Source organism: Amborella trichopoda, chromosome 2 (assembly GCF_054954075.1).
Source record: "Amborella trichopoda isolate Santa Cruz 75 chromosome 2, AtrichopodaSantaCruz75HAP2 v2.0, whole genome shotgun sequence".
Lineage (NCBI taxonomy): Eukaryota > Viridiplantae > Streptophyta > Magnoliopsida > Amborellales > Amborellaceae > Amborella > Amborella trichopoda.
This window is the reverse complement of record NC_142337.1, coordinates 15,296,951-15,316,992: the sequence shown is the minus strand read 5'-3', so window position 1 is coordinate 15,316,992 and position 20,042 is coordinate 15,296,951. Positions and strand designations below refer to the sequence as shown.

The following is a 20,042-nucleotide window of genomic DNA, read 5'->3' as shown; positions in this document are numbered from 1 at the left end:
AAATAAAAGTGGTGTGGTCAATTATGCTTTACAAAAAATAGGGCGTGGCCCCTAGGGTGCATGGGGTGGCACATGTGGGGCTAGATCCTTGGGTCCCACATGTGTTTTTTTCAAGTTATGAAATTTTAGAAATACCCTTTTATAAATATTACAACAGAAATAATTTTTTAAAATTCTGAAGGAATGGTTGAAAATCAAAGAAACTTTTATAATACCAAAATAATATTATACTATAAGTGGACTGGTACCAATGGGTCAAAATAAGCGACAATAAAGACATTCCACTCACCCCAAAAACCCTGATCCACTGCTGTTCTCTTATCCAAACGAACAAAGTCCCATGACCTACAGTCTCTTTGCAAGGGCTCATGATTGGCTTGTCAAAATTGGATAATAAACAATGGGATCATGATTCTCGAATATGGATTTCAGTTTCCCCCATTTAAGAGCAAATCAAGCACTTGTCACCACAGTGCAAAAAGAGCTCTCTCAATGCACATGTACACGTGTCCATCTAGAAAGGGCTGCTTCCCATGCAGTTGTCATGTGTACATGTCGTGTAGAAGTTAGTTAGGGATTTGGGGATTTGGCCCTCGTTCTCATAGGCCAACAACTGCACACAAGAGAACACACAGTACTCTCCGACCTCAACAAGGGATGACCCCCTGCAAACCCTTCTCGGTAATGAAACATGCCCAAGGCCAAGGGCTTTGGACATAACCGCACAACCTTTAGTCAACACACACACTCCCATTAAAGTGCATATTTCACTATACAGATAGTTTTTACAAGCTCCCTAAGCCTTTAAAGGCCACAAAACCCTAGATGACCTCTAAGTCTTTCCATTTCCTTAAACTCTCTCTCTCTCTCTCTCTCTCTCTCTCTCTCTCTCTCTCTCTCTCTCTCTTCTCTCTCTCTCTCTCTCTGTTTGTGTGTTTGTGCGTGCGTATGCACATTGCACCTTTATCTAGTACCGTCTTATCTACAAAAGCATTACAGAGAAGGAGAAGAGTGCAGGGAGTGAACATGGTCCAAGTACTTACAGCCCCAAATACGCCACCGTTAACCTGCACTTAATTTGGTTGGTTTGATTGGCGAGGCAGCCATGTTACCTCAATAGTTAAGAGGAGAAGTAGAAAGGTCCGAAAGAATGTCAGGAGGGAGAGAGAGAAAGGTAGGGGAGGAAAGGTAGAGTGATGGAAGAGCAGGAAGGAATCGAGCACCCAAGGTTGTCACTCGTATCATTGTCTCAAACAACATACAAGGAAACTTTCATGAAGAAAAGAGGAGAACCATGAATCAAATATTTGGAGGCATAGATATAAATTGATAAAATTATATAAAAAAACCAGAAAAAATATAAATAGACTATAAAAAAAAAACCATAAATGGCTTGTCATCACAATACTCGCTCTTACACCAGTCACACCAAAAGAACATGCACTCTCTCTCTAACAATGAAAAGCGGGAGAAGAGAGAGAGAGACCACGATGCCACCACTGATCTACAACCCCATGGTTCTACATATCTCTCTAAAATTACTTGCCTTCCTTCCTCTTTCTTAAACACCTCTCTACCTTAGCCATTGCAAAAACTTACTGATCTGAAAACATTATGTGCAAACCAAGCCATTGATCACCTTGCGTTCTCAAACATCGACCAGAAATTGACAGTGTGTAATCATCCTAACCCAAAACTGGCTTGGTGGTTTTTATGCTAAACTCACTGCAATTTTTATGTTTCTTCTCAGCCTAAATTACCACGCTTTTATCCCAATCCCAATTTTTATCCCATCCAAATTTCAACAAACTCTTTGCAACATCTATGATACACGGTCACACAGATTTCAGTCAAGTTAAAGGAATATTGGTTATTAACTTGTATTGAGTAATTGGGGCTCCCCATTGTTGCGTGGGAGGGTTCAATGTGAACCATGCTGACACTAGAGAGAGGAGAGAGGGGAGAGAGAGAAAGAACGAGGAGAGAGGTTGAAGGGAAAATGTGGGAACTTACACGAGAGAGATTTGTGACTTGCAAGATTTAATGGACATCAAGAAATGCGTTTATCTTTTAAAGTTTCTTTTAAGTTTTAACTATTATATTTATAGTTTAAATTCATGTATGTTCATGTTTGACATATAGATTTGACTTCTGAAAAATAAATTATATACAAAAAATTAATCTTACTAAACAAAATAAAAATGGAATTCTATATACGATAAAAGGGGAGGGTCCAACAATCTGAGCAAGGATCTACTCCCAACACCACCAGCCCCCCACCCCACCTCCCAAAAAAAAAACCCAAATGTAGTCTGCCCAGGTGTCTGTGCGCCCACCTAGGCAGCTAGGACCCATGGCCGCCTTCTTGAACATTGCTAAAGAGAATTAGTTAACAAGAGCAAAGAACGCAGGAACAAGAATACAAACAGAGGAAAGGATAAGCATATTGTATACTTTAACCAAGTTTATGTTTGTCATATCCCACATAAAGGGCCATCAACCATCCATTATGGAAGTTGGAAGGTGGAGATGAACACCTCTTGAACTTCACACTCCAAAATTCTTCACTACATGGAACTGTGGTTCACTTCCACAGATCGGTCAACAAGCTGGATGGTGGATGGCCCTTGTGTATAGTACATGCTATATACGGTAAGTACTTTTATCCACCACTAAGATAAAGATGAGAATTTGGACCGTGGTCTTTTTCATTTCTGTGAGGCGACAATTAAGATCATCAATCTCCGCAATTAACTTGGTCTCCTTAGATTGAAGAAGCTCCTCATGTGCAAACTGCATTTGCGTAATCCACTCTCGGAGCTCAGTGATAGTCCCTTCATAGACAGTCCTTTGAGACTGCATCAATGCTTCATGCAGTTGCTCCTTTTCTAACATCTGGGTTCCATGCCGATCAATTTCCTCAGAAAGTTCTTGAGCCTGTAAGAACAGTCAGGATTAGGTGGGAACAACATGCTACTGATGCAAGTGAGCCCTATTTAAAAACCAAAAAGATCAGGTAGGAATAAAAAGCTATCAATCTGAGAGACTACTCTTTATAAAAAGCTAGTAGGCAGTTCATGTACAGCAATTCTTTTAGGTCCGCAAGTGTACTCTCTGAGAAGCCTTCTCATATAAAAATCATGACACTGTGCTGAGTCAAGGAACTACTCTTTACATATAGCCCATATGCAGCTAACATGATAAGTTTTGAGAGAGTTTTATGTTGGCTGCCTACCTAACACAACCCACCCCCTTTACCCGGGTATGGGACGGGTTAAAGAAAAGTTTACGGTCCTCACCCTTCTTAGACCAATATGGAGTTTACAGAAGAGAGCTTATAATTATTTCAGGTAATGAGTGTGGTGTATAATAAAAATGATGACACTCTATTGATTCAAGAGATATATAGTTTGTGGAGAGTTTACATCAGAGAATATATTGTAATTTCTTTTAGACGAATGAGTTTATTGCATGGGAAGCCTTTCTCAAAACATTATGACCTGCAATCAATTCAAGACAAAACTCTTAATATATAGCTAGTTGCCACATTATGCCCAAGACTGTATTTTAATTCTTTTAGCAAATTGAGTGTGATGCATAAAAAATCTTCCTATGAAACATTCAAGACATGCCAAGGATTCAAGAGAACTCAGTTCACATCAGAGAATGTATTGTAATTATTTTACATAAGTGGGCATACTGCATGATAAGTGTTTCTCTAAAACACTTTGACACGCAATATTGATTCAAAAGACTGCATTTCATATATAGCTAGTAGGCAGTTTATTCTTTCAAGGTATATGACTGTCTTATACAAGAAGCCTTCTGCAAAGTGCAAAAAAAAGTGTGACATCATATTCAGGGACTACTCTTTACATATAGCTAGTGGGGAGTTCACATCATAAAGTGTGCTGTAATTTATTTGAGTGTAATGTATAAGACACCTTGACATAACAAATTTGTAAGAAAATTTATCAGCAATGTTCATCAACCCATTCTCAAATTCATTGCACTGTTCATCAACCACTCTCAAATTGTAAGAATGGCATGGGGCTTTGGCGGTAGCATTGCCGAGCCCCATGATGACGTCTCTGACTCAATTCTCACCAAAGGGTAGGGGCCCAAATCCCCACTGATTCGCCACTTTTAATGAAAATTGACAACCCTCTCCCTATGGAGGGGAAAACTCCTGATCCTCGGGAGCTTCTTTCTCGTTTCTGCAATAGTAGTCTGCTTATTGTGATGGTGGTGCTGGTCCCCTAGAGGCTCATCATCTCGGTATGATGGGGATGGATCTGGTTCAGATCCACTCATTTATGGTCACAAAAATTTTGGCAGAGATGGATCTGGGTCTAAAAGATCTGCTCTTTTACATGTGGATAATAGGGATAATAGAAGATCCTCTTTTATTAATGGTGATCATCTTGAATCTGATCATGCTCTTTTGCATGTGGTTGATATTGACATCATTATTGGCAAAGATGGATCTGGGTCTAAAAGAGCTGCTCATGCTATTTTACATTTGAATAATATTGATAAGATAAGATCCTCTTTTAAAGGTGGGTGATCATCTTGATGGGGATGGATATGGTTATGATCCATTGATTTCTGGTCACAATATTCATGGTGGAGATAAACCTCGATCTAACAGATCTGATCATACTCTTTTGCACACGGATGATATTGGATCTCGTTTCATGAGATATGGAGATTGCAGAAAGGACGAAGAGGCTATGATCCTTGACCCTGCACCTCGAGATGGAACTAGTATTAAGGGTGTTTCTGGTGATCTAGTTTCAAAGGTAGATTCTGGTGCTGCCTATCGTGTGGTATCTGGGTCTGGTTTTGCGGAGATGCATGCGAAGGATAATAATATGAAAGAGGATAATGGTGCTGCCTTCCGTGTGTTATCTGCCTATGGCTGTGATTCTGGTTATTCTCTGATGCCTGTGAAGGACAATATCTCTTTTTGCATTGATTTACAGAATGCTTCTTCTGTGCATTCTATTTCTTGCTTCGATGTGTTTCCTGCTCCTAAATTTTTATCAAAAAAGGATGGCTTACTTGCCAGCCATGGTAATGTGTAAGCTAAAGTTATGGGTCACAATCTTTTGGGTTGTGTTTCCAGTTCCACAGAAGATAGTCGTGAAGCAGCCCATATTGGGAAAGTTTTGGGTGTTCGAAGTTCTGCCCCTTGCAATGATATTAATCATGTTATTGACTCTGGTGGGGTTGCCAATGATGCTGAGTATGGTCAAAGTCTCAGTTATGTTTATCGTGATGGTTATGGGTTGCATGCGCCTACGGCTGTGGGTGAGCATGCTGATCAGCCAGCTTTTTCTCTCTGCGGGGATATTCCTAGATCCATTAATTCTGGTCTTGATGGTACTCCTCAAAGTATCATGAACTGAGAGACAATGATTGTTCAAGATTCTGGCCTTGAAACTCTTCGTATGGGGTCATCAGGAGTCCTGTAAGGGAGGCCTTTCTACCCTTGGTGGTTGGTTCGAAGCATACCATAGATGGCAACATAGGAAGTCAACCTATTGCTGGTTCTGGAAAAGGCAAGGAGGTGGATGCTACTCCTTGGAAAAAAAAACATTTGGTAGTAAGAACGACCTAGGATCTACTTTGGGTTCTCATGGTGAAGGTGTCGTGGGAGGAGTTTCCATCCTTGGTTTCAAAGAACAAAAATGGAAGCTTAGCTAACAGTTGTTGGGACTCAGGTAGGTCCTCAAACCTGTTATTTGGTGCCAAGGGTGTTCAAAATGGAGGGTTTTACTTTGAGGAGGTGGATACTTTACCCACTGAAATTATTAATAGTAAAAAATTGGTCAAAATTGAAAAGAAGTTGATGGACTCATGTCAGAGTAGCTGGGAAAACTGCTTATTGGGGTACTTCTTGGGCCGCCGACCCGATTGGAATTATATGAAAGAGATGTTGAAGAAAATGTGGAGGCTTGAGCGTGATGTTGAAGTATTCTCCGCTGATGGGGGCTTCTTGATTTTTCGATTCCGTTCTAGGACGGAGATAGAGGTTGCCCGTACGGGGAGGGGGGGAGGGGCGGCCATGGTTTATCAACAAAAAATGTTTGGTGCTTCAAGAATGGAATCCATCAGTTCAACGCTCTAGGCATACTCGCCAAACTATGCCAGTTTGGATCAAATTGCCAAGGTTGCCAATGATGTATTGGGAAACAGAAATTCTGTTTTGTAGTGCCTCCAATGTTGGAAAGCCCATCTTCATGGACAACCAGACAAAATTAAGATCAAGGGCTGAGCCAAGGGTGTGTGTTGCATTGGATCTAGATACGATACGCTCGACTAAAGTTTGGTTAGACATGTATGGAAAGGATTATAGGCAAGAGATAGTCTATGAGTTGATACCCACGATCTTTTCTAAATGTCGGAGGTTGGGCCATAAGCCTGAATTATGTCGAGCAGATTTAAGTGCAAAGGCACCCATCAAGGTTTGTGCAAACAATTGTTCCTAATGGTGGTACTTCTGTTAAGTTACCCTCAGGGGACGAGGGTTGGAATATATTCAAAGAGAGATAGCAGTTAGTATATAAAAAGAGGGTGAAGGAAAGCACTAATGGTTTTCTAACCCTTCCCAATGTGCCAGAGGAGAATAATGTGCTGATTATCGACCACACTGTTGGTTCTCACGCTAATAACAAAGTGGACCCTAAGGATATCATTTCTAATGCTTTTGAAATTCTAGCCAATGTCCAAGAGGATAACGATGTCTCTCTTATTGAGAAGGCAATTAGCTCTTTTGAGCAAAATACAGTCGGCACTCGTATTCCTATGGGCGATTCTGATGTGCAACAGGAGTATGAAGTTACAGTTATGACGAACGTCGATAATATTGGTGTCTGGTGAAGTTGAGGATCTGCTGCTAGTGACTGGGAGTGTTTCATCACCAGTTGAGGATGGCAAATCCTCGCTCTTGCCACAAAATGCAGTTCTGAACCGTAAAGCTTCGTTGTTGACTATGGACAACCAGGCTGATGTAAACAATGTTGCCCATTCTATGACCACACATGTTGATATCATTACGACTATGGTGACTGATAAAGCAGTTGTTACACCTACAGTCATGCATTCCGTAGTCCATGGCCATGATCAGAAGGAATGTGAGCACAGTCTCAAGCAGGTTAACGTCACTGCTGACATAGGGAAAGATGAGGAGGAGTATGATGTTGAGGGCAATTTGGATACCTTGCTTATGAAGGCTCCGAAAACCTATGGTAATGGCAAGGGCGTGACTGAGCCACAGGGGGACACGCTAGAGGATGGCATGGGGAATATTGTTGGTGGTCACAATCCCAAGCAGCAAGTCAAAGTAAGTCATGGCAAATCTCTGGAAAAGGAATTTGATAAGCTGGAAGGTTCTAGTAAGCGAATGCAGGATCATGCGAATAAGGAGAAGCCTCCTCAAGCTCGAACTAGATCGCAATTAAAAGCCTCTTTGGCAGCTACTAGTGACAAGAAGGGGCATTCTTTATCAGTTTTAGGTGATACAAAAGAATTAACTCTAATAGCTACTGTTGACAAGAAGGGGTTACCTCTAATTAGGTGTCCCAAAGGGCCATGCTTTGGGACCATATGAGGGCTTTAAGAGCAACTATTATTCTTCCCTGGCTGGCATTAGGAGATTTTAATACTCCATTGGATTCTTAAGAAAAAGTGGGGGGTAGCAGTTCTTTACCACCAGATTCAGGCAATTTTGCTCAAGTAATGTCGGATTGTGCTCTTGCTGATCTTGGTGCAGTCAGAGGGTGGTTCTCTTGGTCTAATAACCAATTGAGCAGAAGATGCATTAGAAGAAAGTTGGACCGGGCATTAGCAACTACTGATTGGGTTTTGGCCATCCCTGAATCCAAAATCCAATTACTCAATAAAGGCACCTCAGATCACTGTCCCTTACTCGTCTGTATTTATGATTTGGGTACGGTTGGGCCCAAACCACTCAAGTATTTCTCCATGTGGGAGCAGTATCACAGTGTTTTAGATGTTATCTTTAATTCCTGGCTAGGCAAAATGGGGGGGACACCATGTATCGCTTTGTTGCTAAATTTAAAAGGCTTAGGGCTGACCTTCAGTTATGGAACAAGGATGTGTTTGGCTATGTTGGGGAATCCATTGCAATAGTTCGACATCAACTATCATCTTTGCATGACAGCTTACACATGGATCCTTCCAATGAGACATTCATGTCTGAGGAAAAAGAGTCTACTCAGAAATTGCAAACTCTTCTGGGCCATGAAGAAAGATTCTAGAGGCAAAAATCACATCAAAACTGGTTACAAGAGGAGGACTCCAATACCAAATATTTTCATCTATCGGTTGTGGTGAGAAAGATGAATGATAGAATTATCTCTTTGAAAGATCAGCATGGGAATTTTTTGTCTGCGTGGCTGACATTGAAAATCATATGATTGGTTATTTCAAAGACCTATTGGCTCAGGAGAGCAATATTGACCTGCACATGGTTGATATTGCCGCCATTTCATCTCAATTCTTCTCAGAAGGACAAATTAGTGGACACAGTAAATATGGAGGAGATCAAAGAATGCATTTGGGATATGAAAAATGAAAGTGCCTCAGGTCCTAATGGGTTTTCAATGGAATTCTACAAGTTTTGATGGGAAGTCATTAAAAAGGATCTTTTTCTAGCCCTTAAAGATTTCTTCACTAAAGGTAAGCTTCTCAAGCAAAACAATTCCACTTTTATATGTTTGATTCCTAAAGCGGATGCACCTACGGTGATAAAAGACTTTCGACCTATAGGGTTGTGTAGGGTTGTGTAATGTCTTGTACAAAATCATCAGCCAAATAATTTCTAATCGGCTACGAGATATTCTTGATGATTTTATCGACCTTAAGCAAGCTGCATTTTTGAAAGGTAGGCTTATTACAGATAATATTCTTATGCCAAATGAACTAATGTCTCTTTTTCATAGGAATTCAACTAGGCCTAAAGTGTGTCTACAAATCGATTTGAGCAGTGCCTATGATAGGGTTTTCTGGGATTTTATTGTGGGTAGGATGCATGCTTTGGGTTTTCCTGAGTTATTTGTTTCTTGGGTTCGCTTGTGTATTTACACACTTCTTCCTTCTCTACTATGAGGAATGGCTCACCCAAGGGATATTTTAAAGGGAAGAGAGGTTTGAGGCAAGAGGATCCTCTATCTCCTTTTCTATTTTTGCTGGTCATGGATTTCTTTAGTAAGCATCTTGATTGTGCTATGTTGCAAGGCATGGTTCCTAGGGCGTTTTCTTCAGGGTGTGACTATGGGGTCTCTCATCTTTTTTATGTTGATGATGTGCTTTTTTTCTGTGAGGCATCCATTTCTTCTGCCATTGCTATGCGTGAACTTATTTCTAAGTTTGAAAGGAGTACTGGTCAGATTTTGAATTCATCTAAAAGCAAGGTTTTTTTCTTTTGTGCTCCACGGGGAGGACATGGGAGAATTCTATGAGAGTTAAAGTTTGTTGAAGGAGAACTCCCAGTCCGCTATTTGGGCCTACCATTATTTCGTGGACATCTGAGGTACAGTTATTGCCATAGTCAGGCGGGTAAGGTGTTCGGTAAGATTGGGTCATGGCAGCCTTTATGCCTCTCATATGCAGGTCGACTTCAGTTGCTTAAGTCTATACTCGGAGTATCTGCAGTTTTTTGGTTGTTATCTTTCATTCTTCCGAAGAAAACATGTAATATGATAAAGAGACTGCAGAGGAACTTCTTATGGGCCAATGAAGCAGAGAAAAAGGTGTTCATCTTATAAAATGGAAAACAATGCGTCTCACTCTGGCTAAAGGAGGTCTCAGGGTAAGGGAAATGGCGGATTTCAATATCGCAAGAATGATGAAGTTAGTATGGAGGATTTTGGAAAATCCAACTTTATTGTTGGCACGGTTCTTCAAACATCGATATTTTAGAAATTCCTCTATATGGGAGGCTGAAGGAAAACGAAAATGTTTTCATGCATGAAAGGGGAATTTACTTGGCTTATTTCACTTGAAAGGCCATGTACAATGGAATATTGGTAAATGGTCAGATGGTGGATTTCTGGGTGGATCCATGGTTAGCAGGTAAATCACTTTCAGATTTGCATGATAATGACATTTAGGAGGATTTGGGGGCTACTGTAGGGAGGAGGGTTTCAGACTTTATCAAAGGTTCGCCCCAATCTTGGGTTCTGCCACATCCCACATTTAATTTTTTGAGAAATATATGGAGGGAGGTTTGCAATTATACTCTTCCTCTACAGCCCAAAAAGGATTCACTGGTCTGGATTCACTCTGCTGATGGCCTATTTTCTATTAAAGGGGCATGGGATTTTATTAGGCATCAAGGTTCATCACAGCCTATTTTCCATGCACTTTGATCCTCAAATGCCAGCCACGAGTGAAATGGTTCTCATGGCTAGCCTTGCATAATTGATTGCCCACCTTATTTTATTGCAGCAGCAGGGTATGCAACTGGACTCTTTATGTCCCTTTTGTAGAAACCATGATGAAAGCCTTGTCCATCTATTATTCCAATGTGCTTTTGTGCAGGGTGTATGGAGATCATTAGCTTGGAGATGTGGAAAACAGTTTGTACTCGTTACTTCTGTCCCTGATTTATGGTGGTTACTTTTCAAGTTTAAATCACATGGACTTCGTAATATTTGGTCTTCCATCTTTTTTAGTGCTATTTGGTTTCAATGGGAAGAGTGCAACAGAGGAGTCTTTGAGTCAAGACCCACTAGGAGAGAGCTTATTGTGAAACGGATTATCTTTACATGTTCAGGCACCAACAGATGTTAAAAAGTGGTATTTCCATTTATCAGAAAATGTCATAATTGGTAATCTTCAGATAACTTGGCGTCAGCAGAGGTCAGAATCCCTTATTCCTGTGGCATGGTCTTTTTCAGAAGCTCAGAATTCCAAGCTCAATATTGATGGTGCTTCCTTGAGAAATCCAGGTTTAGCAGGTGGTGGTGGAGTCATCAGAAACATAAAAGGCGGTTTCATTGCTGCTTTTGCAAAGCATTTTGGTTTTGCTTCTAATAACCATGTAGAATTTTTGGCACTTGAGGAAGGAATTCAATTGGTTCATCAAAGGAATTGCTTTCCAATACAGATAGAAAGTGATTCAGCCTTCCTTGTGAATGTCATTCAGAAGTGATGCACTGCTCCATGGCGACTAAAGACGATTGCAGATAATTGTCGCACCAAACTTTCTTCCCATCAATGATCTATTACACATGTTTTTCAAGAGGCAAACATAGTTGTTAATGCCCTCGCTAAAAGGGCATCTTCTGGCCCCGGTGCTACTGTGTGGCGCCATAAACCACCAGATTTTCTTTCCTCTCTTTTATTACATGATCTGGCGCAATTACCCTACTATAGGGTTGTACGTTAATTGCTTTTCTCTACTCTTTTATTAATGGAAAAACGGGCAGGGGGCCTTCTCCCCCACCGACTTACAAAAATTCTCAAATTCATGAACATGGATAAGGCATACCTAGGTTGTCAAAACCACACTTGGGGCTTAATCAGGCTCATGAACAGTGAGATCATCATTCCCATATTTTTCTATGGGAAGACTTCTCATACCACACAATCTATTCGCCTAATCTATTCCCAAGACCAACAGTATGTCGGTTGCTTCATTTGTAAGTTTGCATCTTTCCTTGGATGGGTCTTTTGTTCTCCTAAACATCACCACTTCAGTAACCAAAATATTCGGATCAACATTCGCTGACTGTCCAAACACTTAAAACGGTCCGCCACTCAATTTCTGCCATTTACTTCAAAATCTTCTAGCACATCAATCCTACACTGAAGGAGCAAAAAGCATGAAACCACCACTAAGTCTAGTGCATAGCAAAGTCTGGATGACAGTAAACCTCTGTGACTTGCTTTTGTGCATCTGAACTTATGTCATACTGTCTCAATGTTCCAAGGAGATGGAATCAATAAACCTACTATCTATACTATGATTTGCACATGTACATGTGTCCCTCTATAGGGCTATGTCCTAGTAATGCGGCTGTCATGTGTACATTCTGTACGGAAGTTTGTTGAGGCTTTGGCGGCCCTTGCTCTCACAAGTCAATAACTGCACACAGGAGACCACACAGTTATCCTGACCTACAAATATCATCCTTGGGCATCTCTCCGACTTTAACAAGGGATGATCCACTGCAAACCCTTTTAAGTAGTGCTACATGCCCACGGATAGACATGACCAGGTCCCTAAATCACTCAACCCTTAGTCAGTCAACACACACTCCCACTAAAGTGAATATTTTACTATAAAATATCACATTTATAAGCTCTCTAGACCTTTAAAATCCACAAAACCGAACATTTTTAAACCTAGCTATATTTTATTGTAAATCATGGAAAAGTTTCATTTCAGGCCTAACTGAAAGGGAGAGCATGCCGAAGTTGGACGAGATCATCACCTCTCTTTAAGCCGAAGAAGAAAGTAGATTGTCTCACGATACTTCAACCTTCAATGACTCCGTAAATTTGGTAAACCTTAAACCCAACTCTCGTTCATTCAAGAAGAAGGTTTTGGCATCTAAAAGTACGCGATTGAAGCCTACGTCGATTCAGTTTGGAACGGTTATTAGATTTAAATCTTTATATTTTCATATTTTGTGTGAGTATTGTATTATATTATGTTTTTTAGGCAATTTTCTTGTGTTTATCTTTAAAGTTTGGCTTGACATTTATGATGAAACTTCTAGGGTTTGTTAGCTACTTTGTGATTACAACATATTTTTTGGTATGTTTGGCTATGCTTTTACTTGATAGCGCAAAATCAAAATTCTATAATATATTATGTTAGAACATAATTTTATATCATGGAACTTTGGATTTGGGAACACTAGAATGTGTTGGAATTTTTTTTAGGTAGTGGAATGTGTTGAAGTTGAACTTCTAAGCTTTGAAGTTTAAAGTAATGCTTGATATGCTTATGGATGTACATTTATGTTATTTATCTTTGTATTTTTGCTTAAATGGTTAATGGATGTCAAATTTTGGGCAACTTTACAATTTTATATTTTAACATGTAAATTTTAGTTTATAAATATTTAGGTTCCATAAATGAAAACCACATGCCCCCACTTTTCTCACCCCGCCCACACCCCCTCCACCCCACCCAAAAAACAAAAAGTACCTAAGCAGTGGCCACCTTGTGCCCTGGGACTGCCGCCCAGGCGGTTGGGAACCCTAGACATACAAGCGGCCGTTTCTGTCTTCTTAACCTTGAAATATGGAGCTTTAACCGATATATATGAACTTAGCTAAAACAGAGTAAAAAAAAAAGTAGCTACATAAGCAATGACTATTCATACGAATTGATATATCAATAAGAATCAGAATGCTTTTTCGCTATCAATTACTCAATCACAAGCTAGAAGCATGTTAGGAAGAAACATAGAAAACATATACTCATTTTGTTATTATGAATAAGCAGGGGACAAGGAGCAGATATAGGACATAAAGATAAAGAAATTTGTGTCTCTGAAGAACACTTATTTCTGACCAAATTCAAACTTCTAAGACATGATCCATGCAATCAGGAAGGTAAATCATTTTTCTTTTCTCTTTTGGGATATGTTAGGAGCACAACTACAAACAGAGTTGTGGTGTTCCAATTGTAAACACCTAACCACTCGAGCACGTGGCTCAATCCCATCTGAAATTTGGAGACCATATATCAAACAATCAAAGTATGACCAGGCTTTGGCCCTATTACATAGAAGTTGAATCAAGGAGGAGATCTGATAACTCCATTTTTAAAATATATTTTGACCAAAATCTCATTGTGAGGATTGGCCCTGAGAAATCATCCCACAAGCACAAACACTTCAAAGTTTGAGAGATTTACATAATTAAAAGTTTAAAACTTGTTTTGCAGCACATTATTCCAGAATGGCACGTCCTTAAGGTTCTATAAATATCAGTGCTCGAAGACTCAACCAAGTCGACTCATACTCAACCGGGTTACCTGAACTTGGCAGCCTGCCGAGCCGAGTTCCTGGGTACAAACTTGAAAATCTAAAAAAAAACCATAAAACTTATATTTTTATTAATCACTACATAGATGTATTCTGTAAATATGTTTGTATGTATTTTTGCTGTTTTTTAGGATGATTTGTGAGTTTTTCTTATTATATTCTCTATATTTCTATTTTCCCTTTTTTTGGATATTTCAAAACTGTTTCAAGCTATGAATCAATTTTTTTCCAAATTCTATTTTCCATATAGTTTTTTCCATCTTTCATAGATTTTTTATTCATTTTACAATTTTGTTTTACTTTTTTCTTCTTTTTTTTAATTTAGCATATTTTAAATTTTATTTTGCATTTTTTTAGCTCTTTTTGGGCCCATAAACTACTCGAGCTAGTCCACTCATACTCACCCAAGTTACTCAGCTTGGTAAGGGGCGGAGTGGCAAACCCCAGCCGACTTTTTGCCGGTGATAAATATGTACAACACATGTTACTCAACTTTTTAAAGTGTAAATGCGTCTCATTCAGCGTCCCAATGTCAACCTGGGAATACCCAAAAACTATACAAGGCCCAGAAGAGAATTGTGTGTAATTATGTAACAGGGGAAAATTATTACTACCTTAATCCAAGATCAATTCAGAATAAAATGCAAACCTGAAGTAGAACAAATATAGAACAAGTAATTGGAAAAGTATTTCTAGAATGTAAAGTATTTCCAAATAAACCAGAAAGAAGTACATTTGTGTTGTGAAAGTATTTTAGGTGTCATTCTGCCTCAAGAGGGAAAACTACATTCTATTTGACAACCTAACTGTGCAGATGAGTTAACAATTGTGATGGCTTGGTAAGGACGCGTTTACTGATAGCTCATCTCAAGGAATACATTAGGAACCTAGCATGTTGCATTTTGGCAATACCTGCAACTCAAGAGATTCATTTTTGACCCGAAGAGTGACCATTTCCTGCCAATCAACAAGAAAATAAGTAACATCAAATGATCAATAAAACAAAAGCAAGATTACCACTTTCTTTGGGCAAAAAGTTCACACGAACTTGAGATATGTAATTTAGTTAATGTGAAACTGGGCCAACTGTGACTGTCCAACCTGTTTGCAATCTTTGTCAGCAACGGCAATACGCGGGGCATAGAGCTTTGTTATATCTTTGACTTTACATGTCTTGTTGCATTGTGGACACTGTCTACAACCACATGCAAACACATCACACATCAAAGAAGAAGTAAATAAACTATTGGTGGGCATCCCACAGTAAAGGCAACTGTTTCCTTCACTCACACAACAAAAGTACTACCTTCCCGTCAGATCTCCCACATCTTTGAATCCATGTTTCTATGCATGAGTGTCCAAATAAGTGCCCACAAGGAAGACAACTGCCACACTCAACAGAGTCACAGATGATCAATAAAATATCCAACACTGCACTTTCTAAAATAGTACTTATATTAACTACCCGTAAAAAAAATAGTACTTATATTTTGTGATGTACAGAGAACCCGATTTGTGGGTTGCCATTTTTTGAATTTTTTGTCACTCTTAAAAGCAGGGCAGTTTCATCCCAAAAGATCACTTATTGTGAAGGCTTGTAGCACAGAATTACTATGTCAAAAGCCCCTCATGGTCACAATATAAATGGTTCCCTACCCTTGAAGGGCCCTAACTCTACAGAAAAGAGATCGAAAAACAGAAGCAGAATTTTTTAGCAAGTAATTACACAAAGCATATAGAATTCATATCAATAATGAGTTCAATAGCACGAAAAAGGTGTTCATAGAGAAAGTATGAGCCAAGGGGTTGGAAGAAATGAATGGAGCAACTACTCCAAGAAAGATGAATAACTCGGTTTACATTATATAATAGGTGGACAAACTATGTTTCAATTAACTGAATGGTATAGCAGGTGTGAAGTCTACATTGTAATTTCTTTAGTTCGAAACAGTGTGTTACAAAATCACCACTCGGATCGGCCATAGAAGTTGGCCCCTGGCCTGCCAGAGTTACTCGGGTGAGAATGAGTCCAGTCACCAGAGGGCACGCCAAGCAGCCTAATGAGCTAAAAACCCAAAAAAAAGAAAACAAAAAAAAAAGTGAATATAGGAAAAACCAAAACAGTGAGTATATAAAAGATGAGAAAGGAGTTATCGATTTGTTTTAAGAAAAAAAAGAAACCGGTTAAACATCACCTTTCCAAAACAAATAGAAAAAATAATTAAAAAACACAAAACCATAAAAAGTATAAATAAAACCAAGGGAAATTATAGATACACCACCAATTTATACTTCCTACACATATGCCCCCCCAAATACCCCTCGTTTAACCTGCGTTTTCAAATTATGAGGCCTAAGATGTGCCGGTACCAGACCGGCTTTGGAAAAAGTGCCCATCTACACAAAATGCATCGGCTTCTAATCTTAACATTATGCCAATCCGGCACAAAATATGTCTGACCAGCTTATATTGAAATCGTGTCGGTCAGGCACATTTGAAATTGTGTCAATCTGGCTTGTATATTCAAGTTGTGCCGGATGGGCTTACAGAGGGAGAGAGATAGAGAGAGTGGGAAGAGTGGGTTAAAATAAAGATATTTTGGTCAAAAAAAAAATTACCATTAATGCTTAAGGGAGGAGCTGGGTGGGGTGCAAAGAAAACCAATAGGGTTAATAGTGTGGTATCAAAAGTAGTTTGTTTTAGAGAGAGGGAGGAAGGGGAGAATGCCTTAAAAGTCCAATTTGGTTGGTATATATCATCATCATAGTCTTTTTCCAAATTAATTGCGTGAGGTATAAATAACATAATCATAATTGATTTAGTCAAAGATTAAAGAGTGATTTACATATGGACCTCAAATGTTTTTCTAAAATACGAAATGCTCCATTTATAGGCAAAAAATTACAAAAGAAGGTTGGTCAACCCACATTTTTTTTCCAAAATTGGCCCTTAGTCTAAGGATGGAATCCTCTATCTGAATTTTAATTTTTTTTTTGTTTTTTTGTTAGTAGGGTACCGCCCTAAGATTTAGGGCAGTGCCTTACTATCAAAAAAACTAAACAAGAAAATTAAAATTAAAAATTCAGTTTGAGGTTGTCCTCGGACCGAAGAACAGTTTTGAAAAAAATAAAAAAACTGTAGTTGACCCACCTTCTTTGTAATTTCCACCTAAAAATACAGTATTTCATATTTTAGGAAAAAATTTAGGGTCCATACGTAAATCACTCAAGATTAAATCAATTAAAAACCAATTGTAACTATTTATATAGCAATTATAATCCCCGGGGGTTGTCAAGGGTAAGTCTGATTGCACTAGCGAAGTTACAAAACACTGCATGAAATTATTATGGAGAACAAGAAAACAATGGATGCAAAAAACTTGACGCAAAAAGAAAAACCAGGGCCACAGCATGATGTCAAAGGAAGCAAATTTGTAACATTAAAGTTTAGATTAAGTGGATGAATACTTCTATATCAGCTACTAAACAAAATCAACGAAAAAATCCCAAAAAATTCTTCAACAAAGTCTTTAGGGTTCTCTAAGGTTTATACCAGATCCTATGAGCATCATCAGAGCTCCACGGCTCCATGCAGATAGGGCACGAAAGTAAGTCCAAATCACCCATGCGCTTCTCCATTCCTCCGAAACTATCTCTGCAATTCCCCTTCTCAAAGTTCCCCGTATCCCCACTATGCCCCACAATCCATCACAAGAAGTATTATCATGGCTCCCTTGCCCTAATTCTCGTTTAAAACTCTCAAACGTACCAAGGATTTAACACCATCTTCCTCATATTCACTCGGACCAGCTTCTTCTAGGGCATGACGAGGAGCAACTACTTCGAAGGTTCATAGAAAAAGGATTGCTCGCCACTAGAGCTGAAAGTCACTCAAAATGAAGCGCCGGAAATTTGAGCAACGGCTTTAATGGAGGGTAAACCCATTGTGAGTAAAGTTCCCAAGGTGGTTTTTGCGCCTTATTACACCATTTTATGATATTTAAATAATCACCTTCCAACCTACAATAAGACCCTAAATTTCTTCTTGCATGTAATTTTAAACTATAGAAGAGAGCCAATAATTATGCATTATTTGTAGATTTATCTCCACGTGGGCTTGCATAAGGAAAGATACCAGATCCATTCGAATCCCTCACCACTCTTTCAAAATCAACAGGACCCGAATTTTCTAAAAATCTCCCATCAAAATTAAGTTTAAAAACCCCAACCTAAAGGGGTATCCATCACCGACACTTAAAAGATCTTAAATGGAAAAGATTTGTTAAATTTCACCTAACATCCACTTCAAGGATATATTTACGCTCTTTTGTAATTGAACATAAAAGCCAAATAAAATGTAAAATTTTCTCCAAAATACTTTTCATAGGCAAACAAATCCCTTCAAACACTCTTTTATTTCTCTCCTTCCAAACTTCCCAAAGAATTAGTCCTCTCGCAATTTGCCAAATTACCACACCAATTTGTAGAAGCCAAGAAACTCCTAAATTTAAAATAATCCCTTTAACTACCGCAGGCATAACCATAACACACGCAAGCTGGTCAAAGAACTAATGCCAAATTTTAAGCATAAAAGAACAATGTAAAAATATATGAGCACGTGATTCAACATCATTTTTGCATAATAAGTAAATATTTGGTAAGATCTTCCCTCTTTTGATAAGGTTATCAATGGTGAGAACCTTATCTTTTACTGCCAGCCACATCTATACATCTGCAAAGTGATCATGGAAAAGTAGATTATACATTGACTTCATCGAAAATAGTCCATCTGAATCAAGCTCCCAAACAATTTCATCAGTTGCATTTTCAAAGTTGACACCTTATATTATAGAATTAAGGTGCATATAAAAAATCATCAAAAAAGGCTATTTTGACATTGGAAAACCATCTAATTGATCATCTCAACATTGAGATGTATGAATACAGAAAAATAAGAAGATTCTTAGTTCCAAACTAGTACATCTTACAACACATTATCTGAACCGTCTATTTTCAAGATTTTCATGTGTTTATTTTTTAGTTTAATGAGATGACCCGAGAATCTTATGACTAAGTTTGGAGGTGCGCCTTGCTTTGATTATTTAAGATTGCAACTTTTTGCAAACCACTTTCATTAATCTCTTTAATGATCATGTAGTGTAATTTCTTGTAGTTTCATGACATGAATTTTACATGTCTTTTAAGATGGGGTAAAAAAATGGCATGTGTTTCAAGATAGTGCCAAACCTACATTGTTCAAATAAAATAAATGATGTGATTACTACAACCATACTTCTACAAGTAAGGTTAAAACCTTCTATAATTTTTTTTCTATTCTTTTTATATTATGTAATTTTCACTAAAATTTTCATTTTATCTTTCTTATTGTTTATAAATTTAGTGTTAGCTAGAGTTCACTAGAAAAAAAGTTAATAATTATTTCCATCCTAGATTTATGTGCCTTTGATAATTGGAACTGTAATCTCTTAATATTTCTTAGCTTAAAAATTTTTTGTTTTAGTAACGCTTTTTTCATGAATTTATTAGGAGATGACTATGATTACTCATGAGCTTCACATATTATTGTGCAATGTTTTTATTTCTTAGTTGACTTTTGTATTTAAATTATGAGTTTAATTTTATATTTTTATTACAAAATCTACAGTTTGGATTGGGACACATCTATGCACAAGTAATGAATTAAGAGCTTGGGAGCAAGTTCAATATACTTGCAGAAGTTTATAGATTTACCTTACTAGAGGTTACATACTCCCATTGGAGTATTGTATATATGTGTTAAAACATTGTATAGGAACTTTAAAGATCTACAGTTTTGAAATCTAACTTCATCAACATGTTTTGAGGATCTAATCTCATCAACAATGGCATTAATATCTATGACTTGTCAATTTTAGTTTAATAAAAAACTACTTAATAGGCTTTTTACCTAGAAGAGTATGCTTTTTACCTGAAAGAGTAAATATACAAGACAATCCTGTAAGACCAAGA

General features: G+C 38.3%; 1 protein-coding gene across 2 annotated transcripts in view; it reads right to left on the bottom strand.

Moving 5' to 3' along the window:
* Window positions 1–18,317, bottom strand: part of LOC105421044 (uncharacterized) — a 42,993-nt gene extending 24,676 nt beyond the window's left edge. Inside the window, exons 1-5 of one of the 2 annotated variants that reach the window (XM_011626923.3) lie at window positions 17,587–18,317; window positions 15,340–15,418; window positions 15,135–15,224; window positions 14,946–14,990; window positions 2,698–2,937 (exon numbers count right to left, since the gene is read on the bottom strand). In XM_011626923.3, the coding sequence (XP_011625225.1) occupies window positions 2,698–2,937; window positions 14,946–14,990; window positions 15,135–15,224; window positions 15,340–15,418; window positions 17,587–17,672 (540 nt within the window). In that variant the 5' untranslated portion in view covers window positions 17,673–18,317. Of the gene's footprint in view, window positions 1–2,697; window positions 2,938–14,945; window positions 14,991–15,134; window positions 15,229–15,339; window positions 15,419–17,586 lie in introns of both variants that reach the window. The other variant, XM_088858161.1, reaches the window with a different exon arrangement.
* Window positions 18,318–20,042: the final 1,725 nt, after the last annotated feature.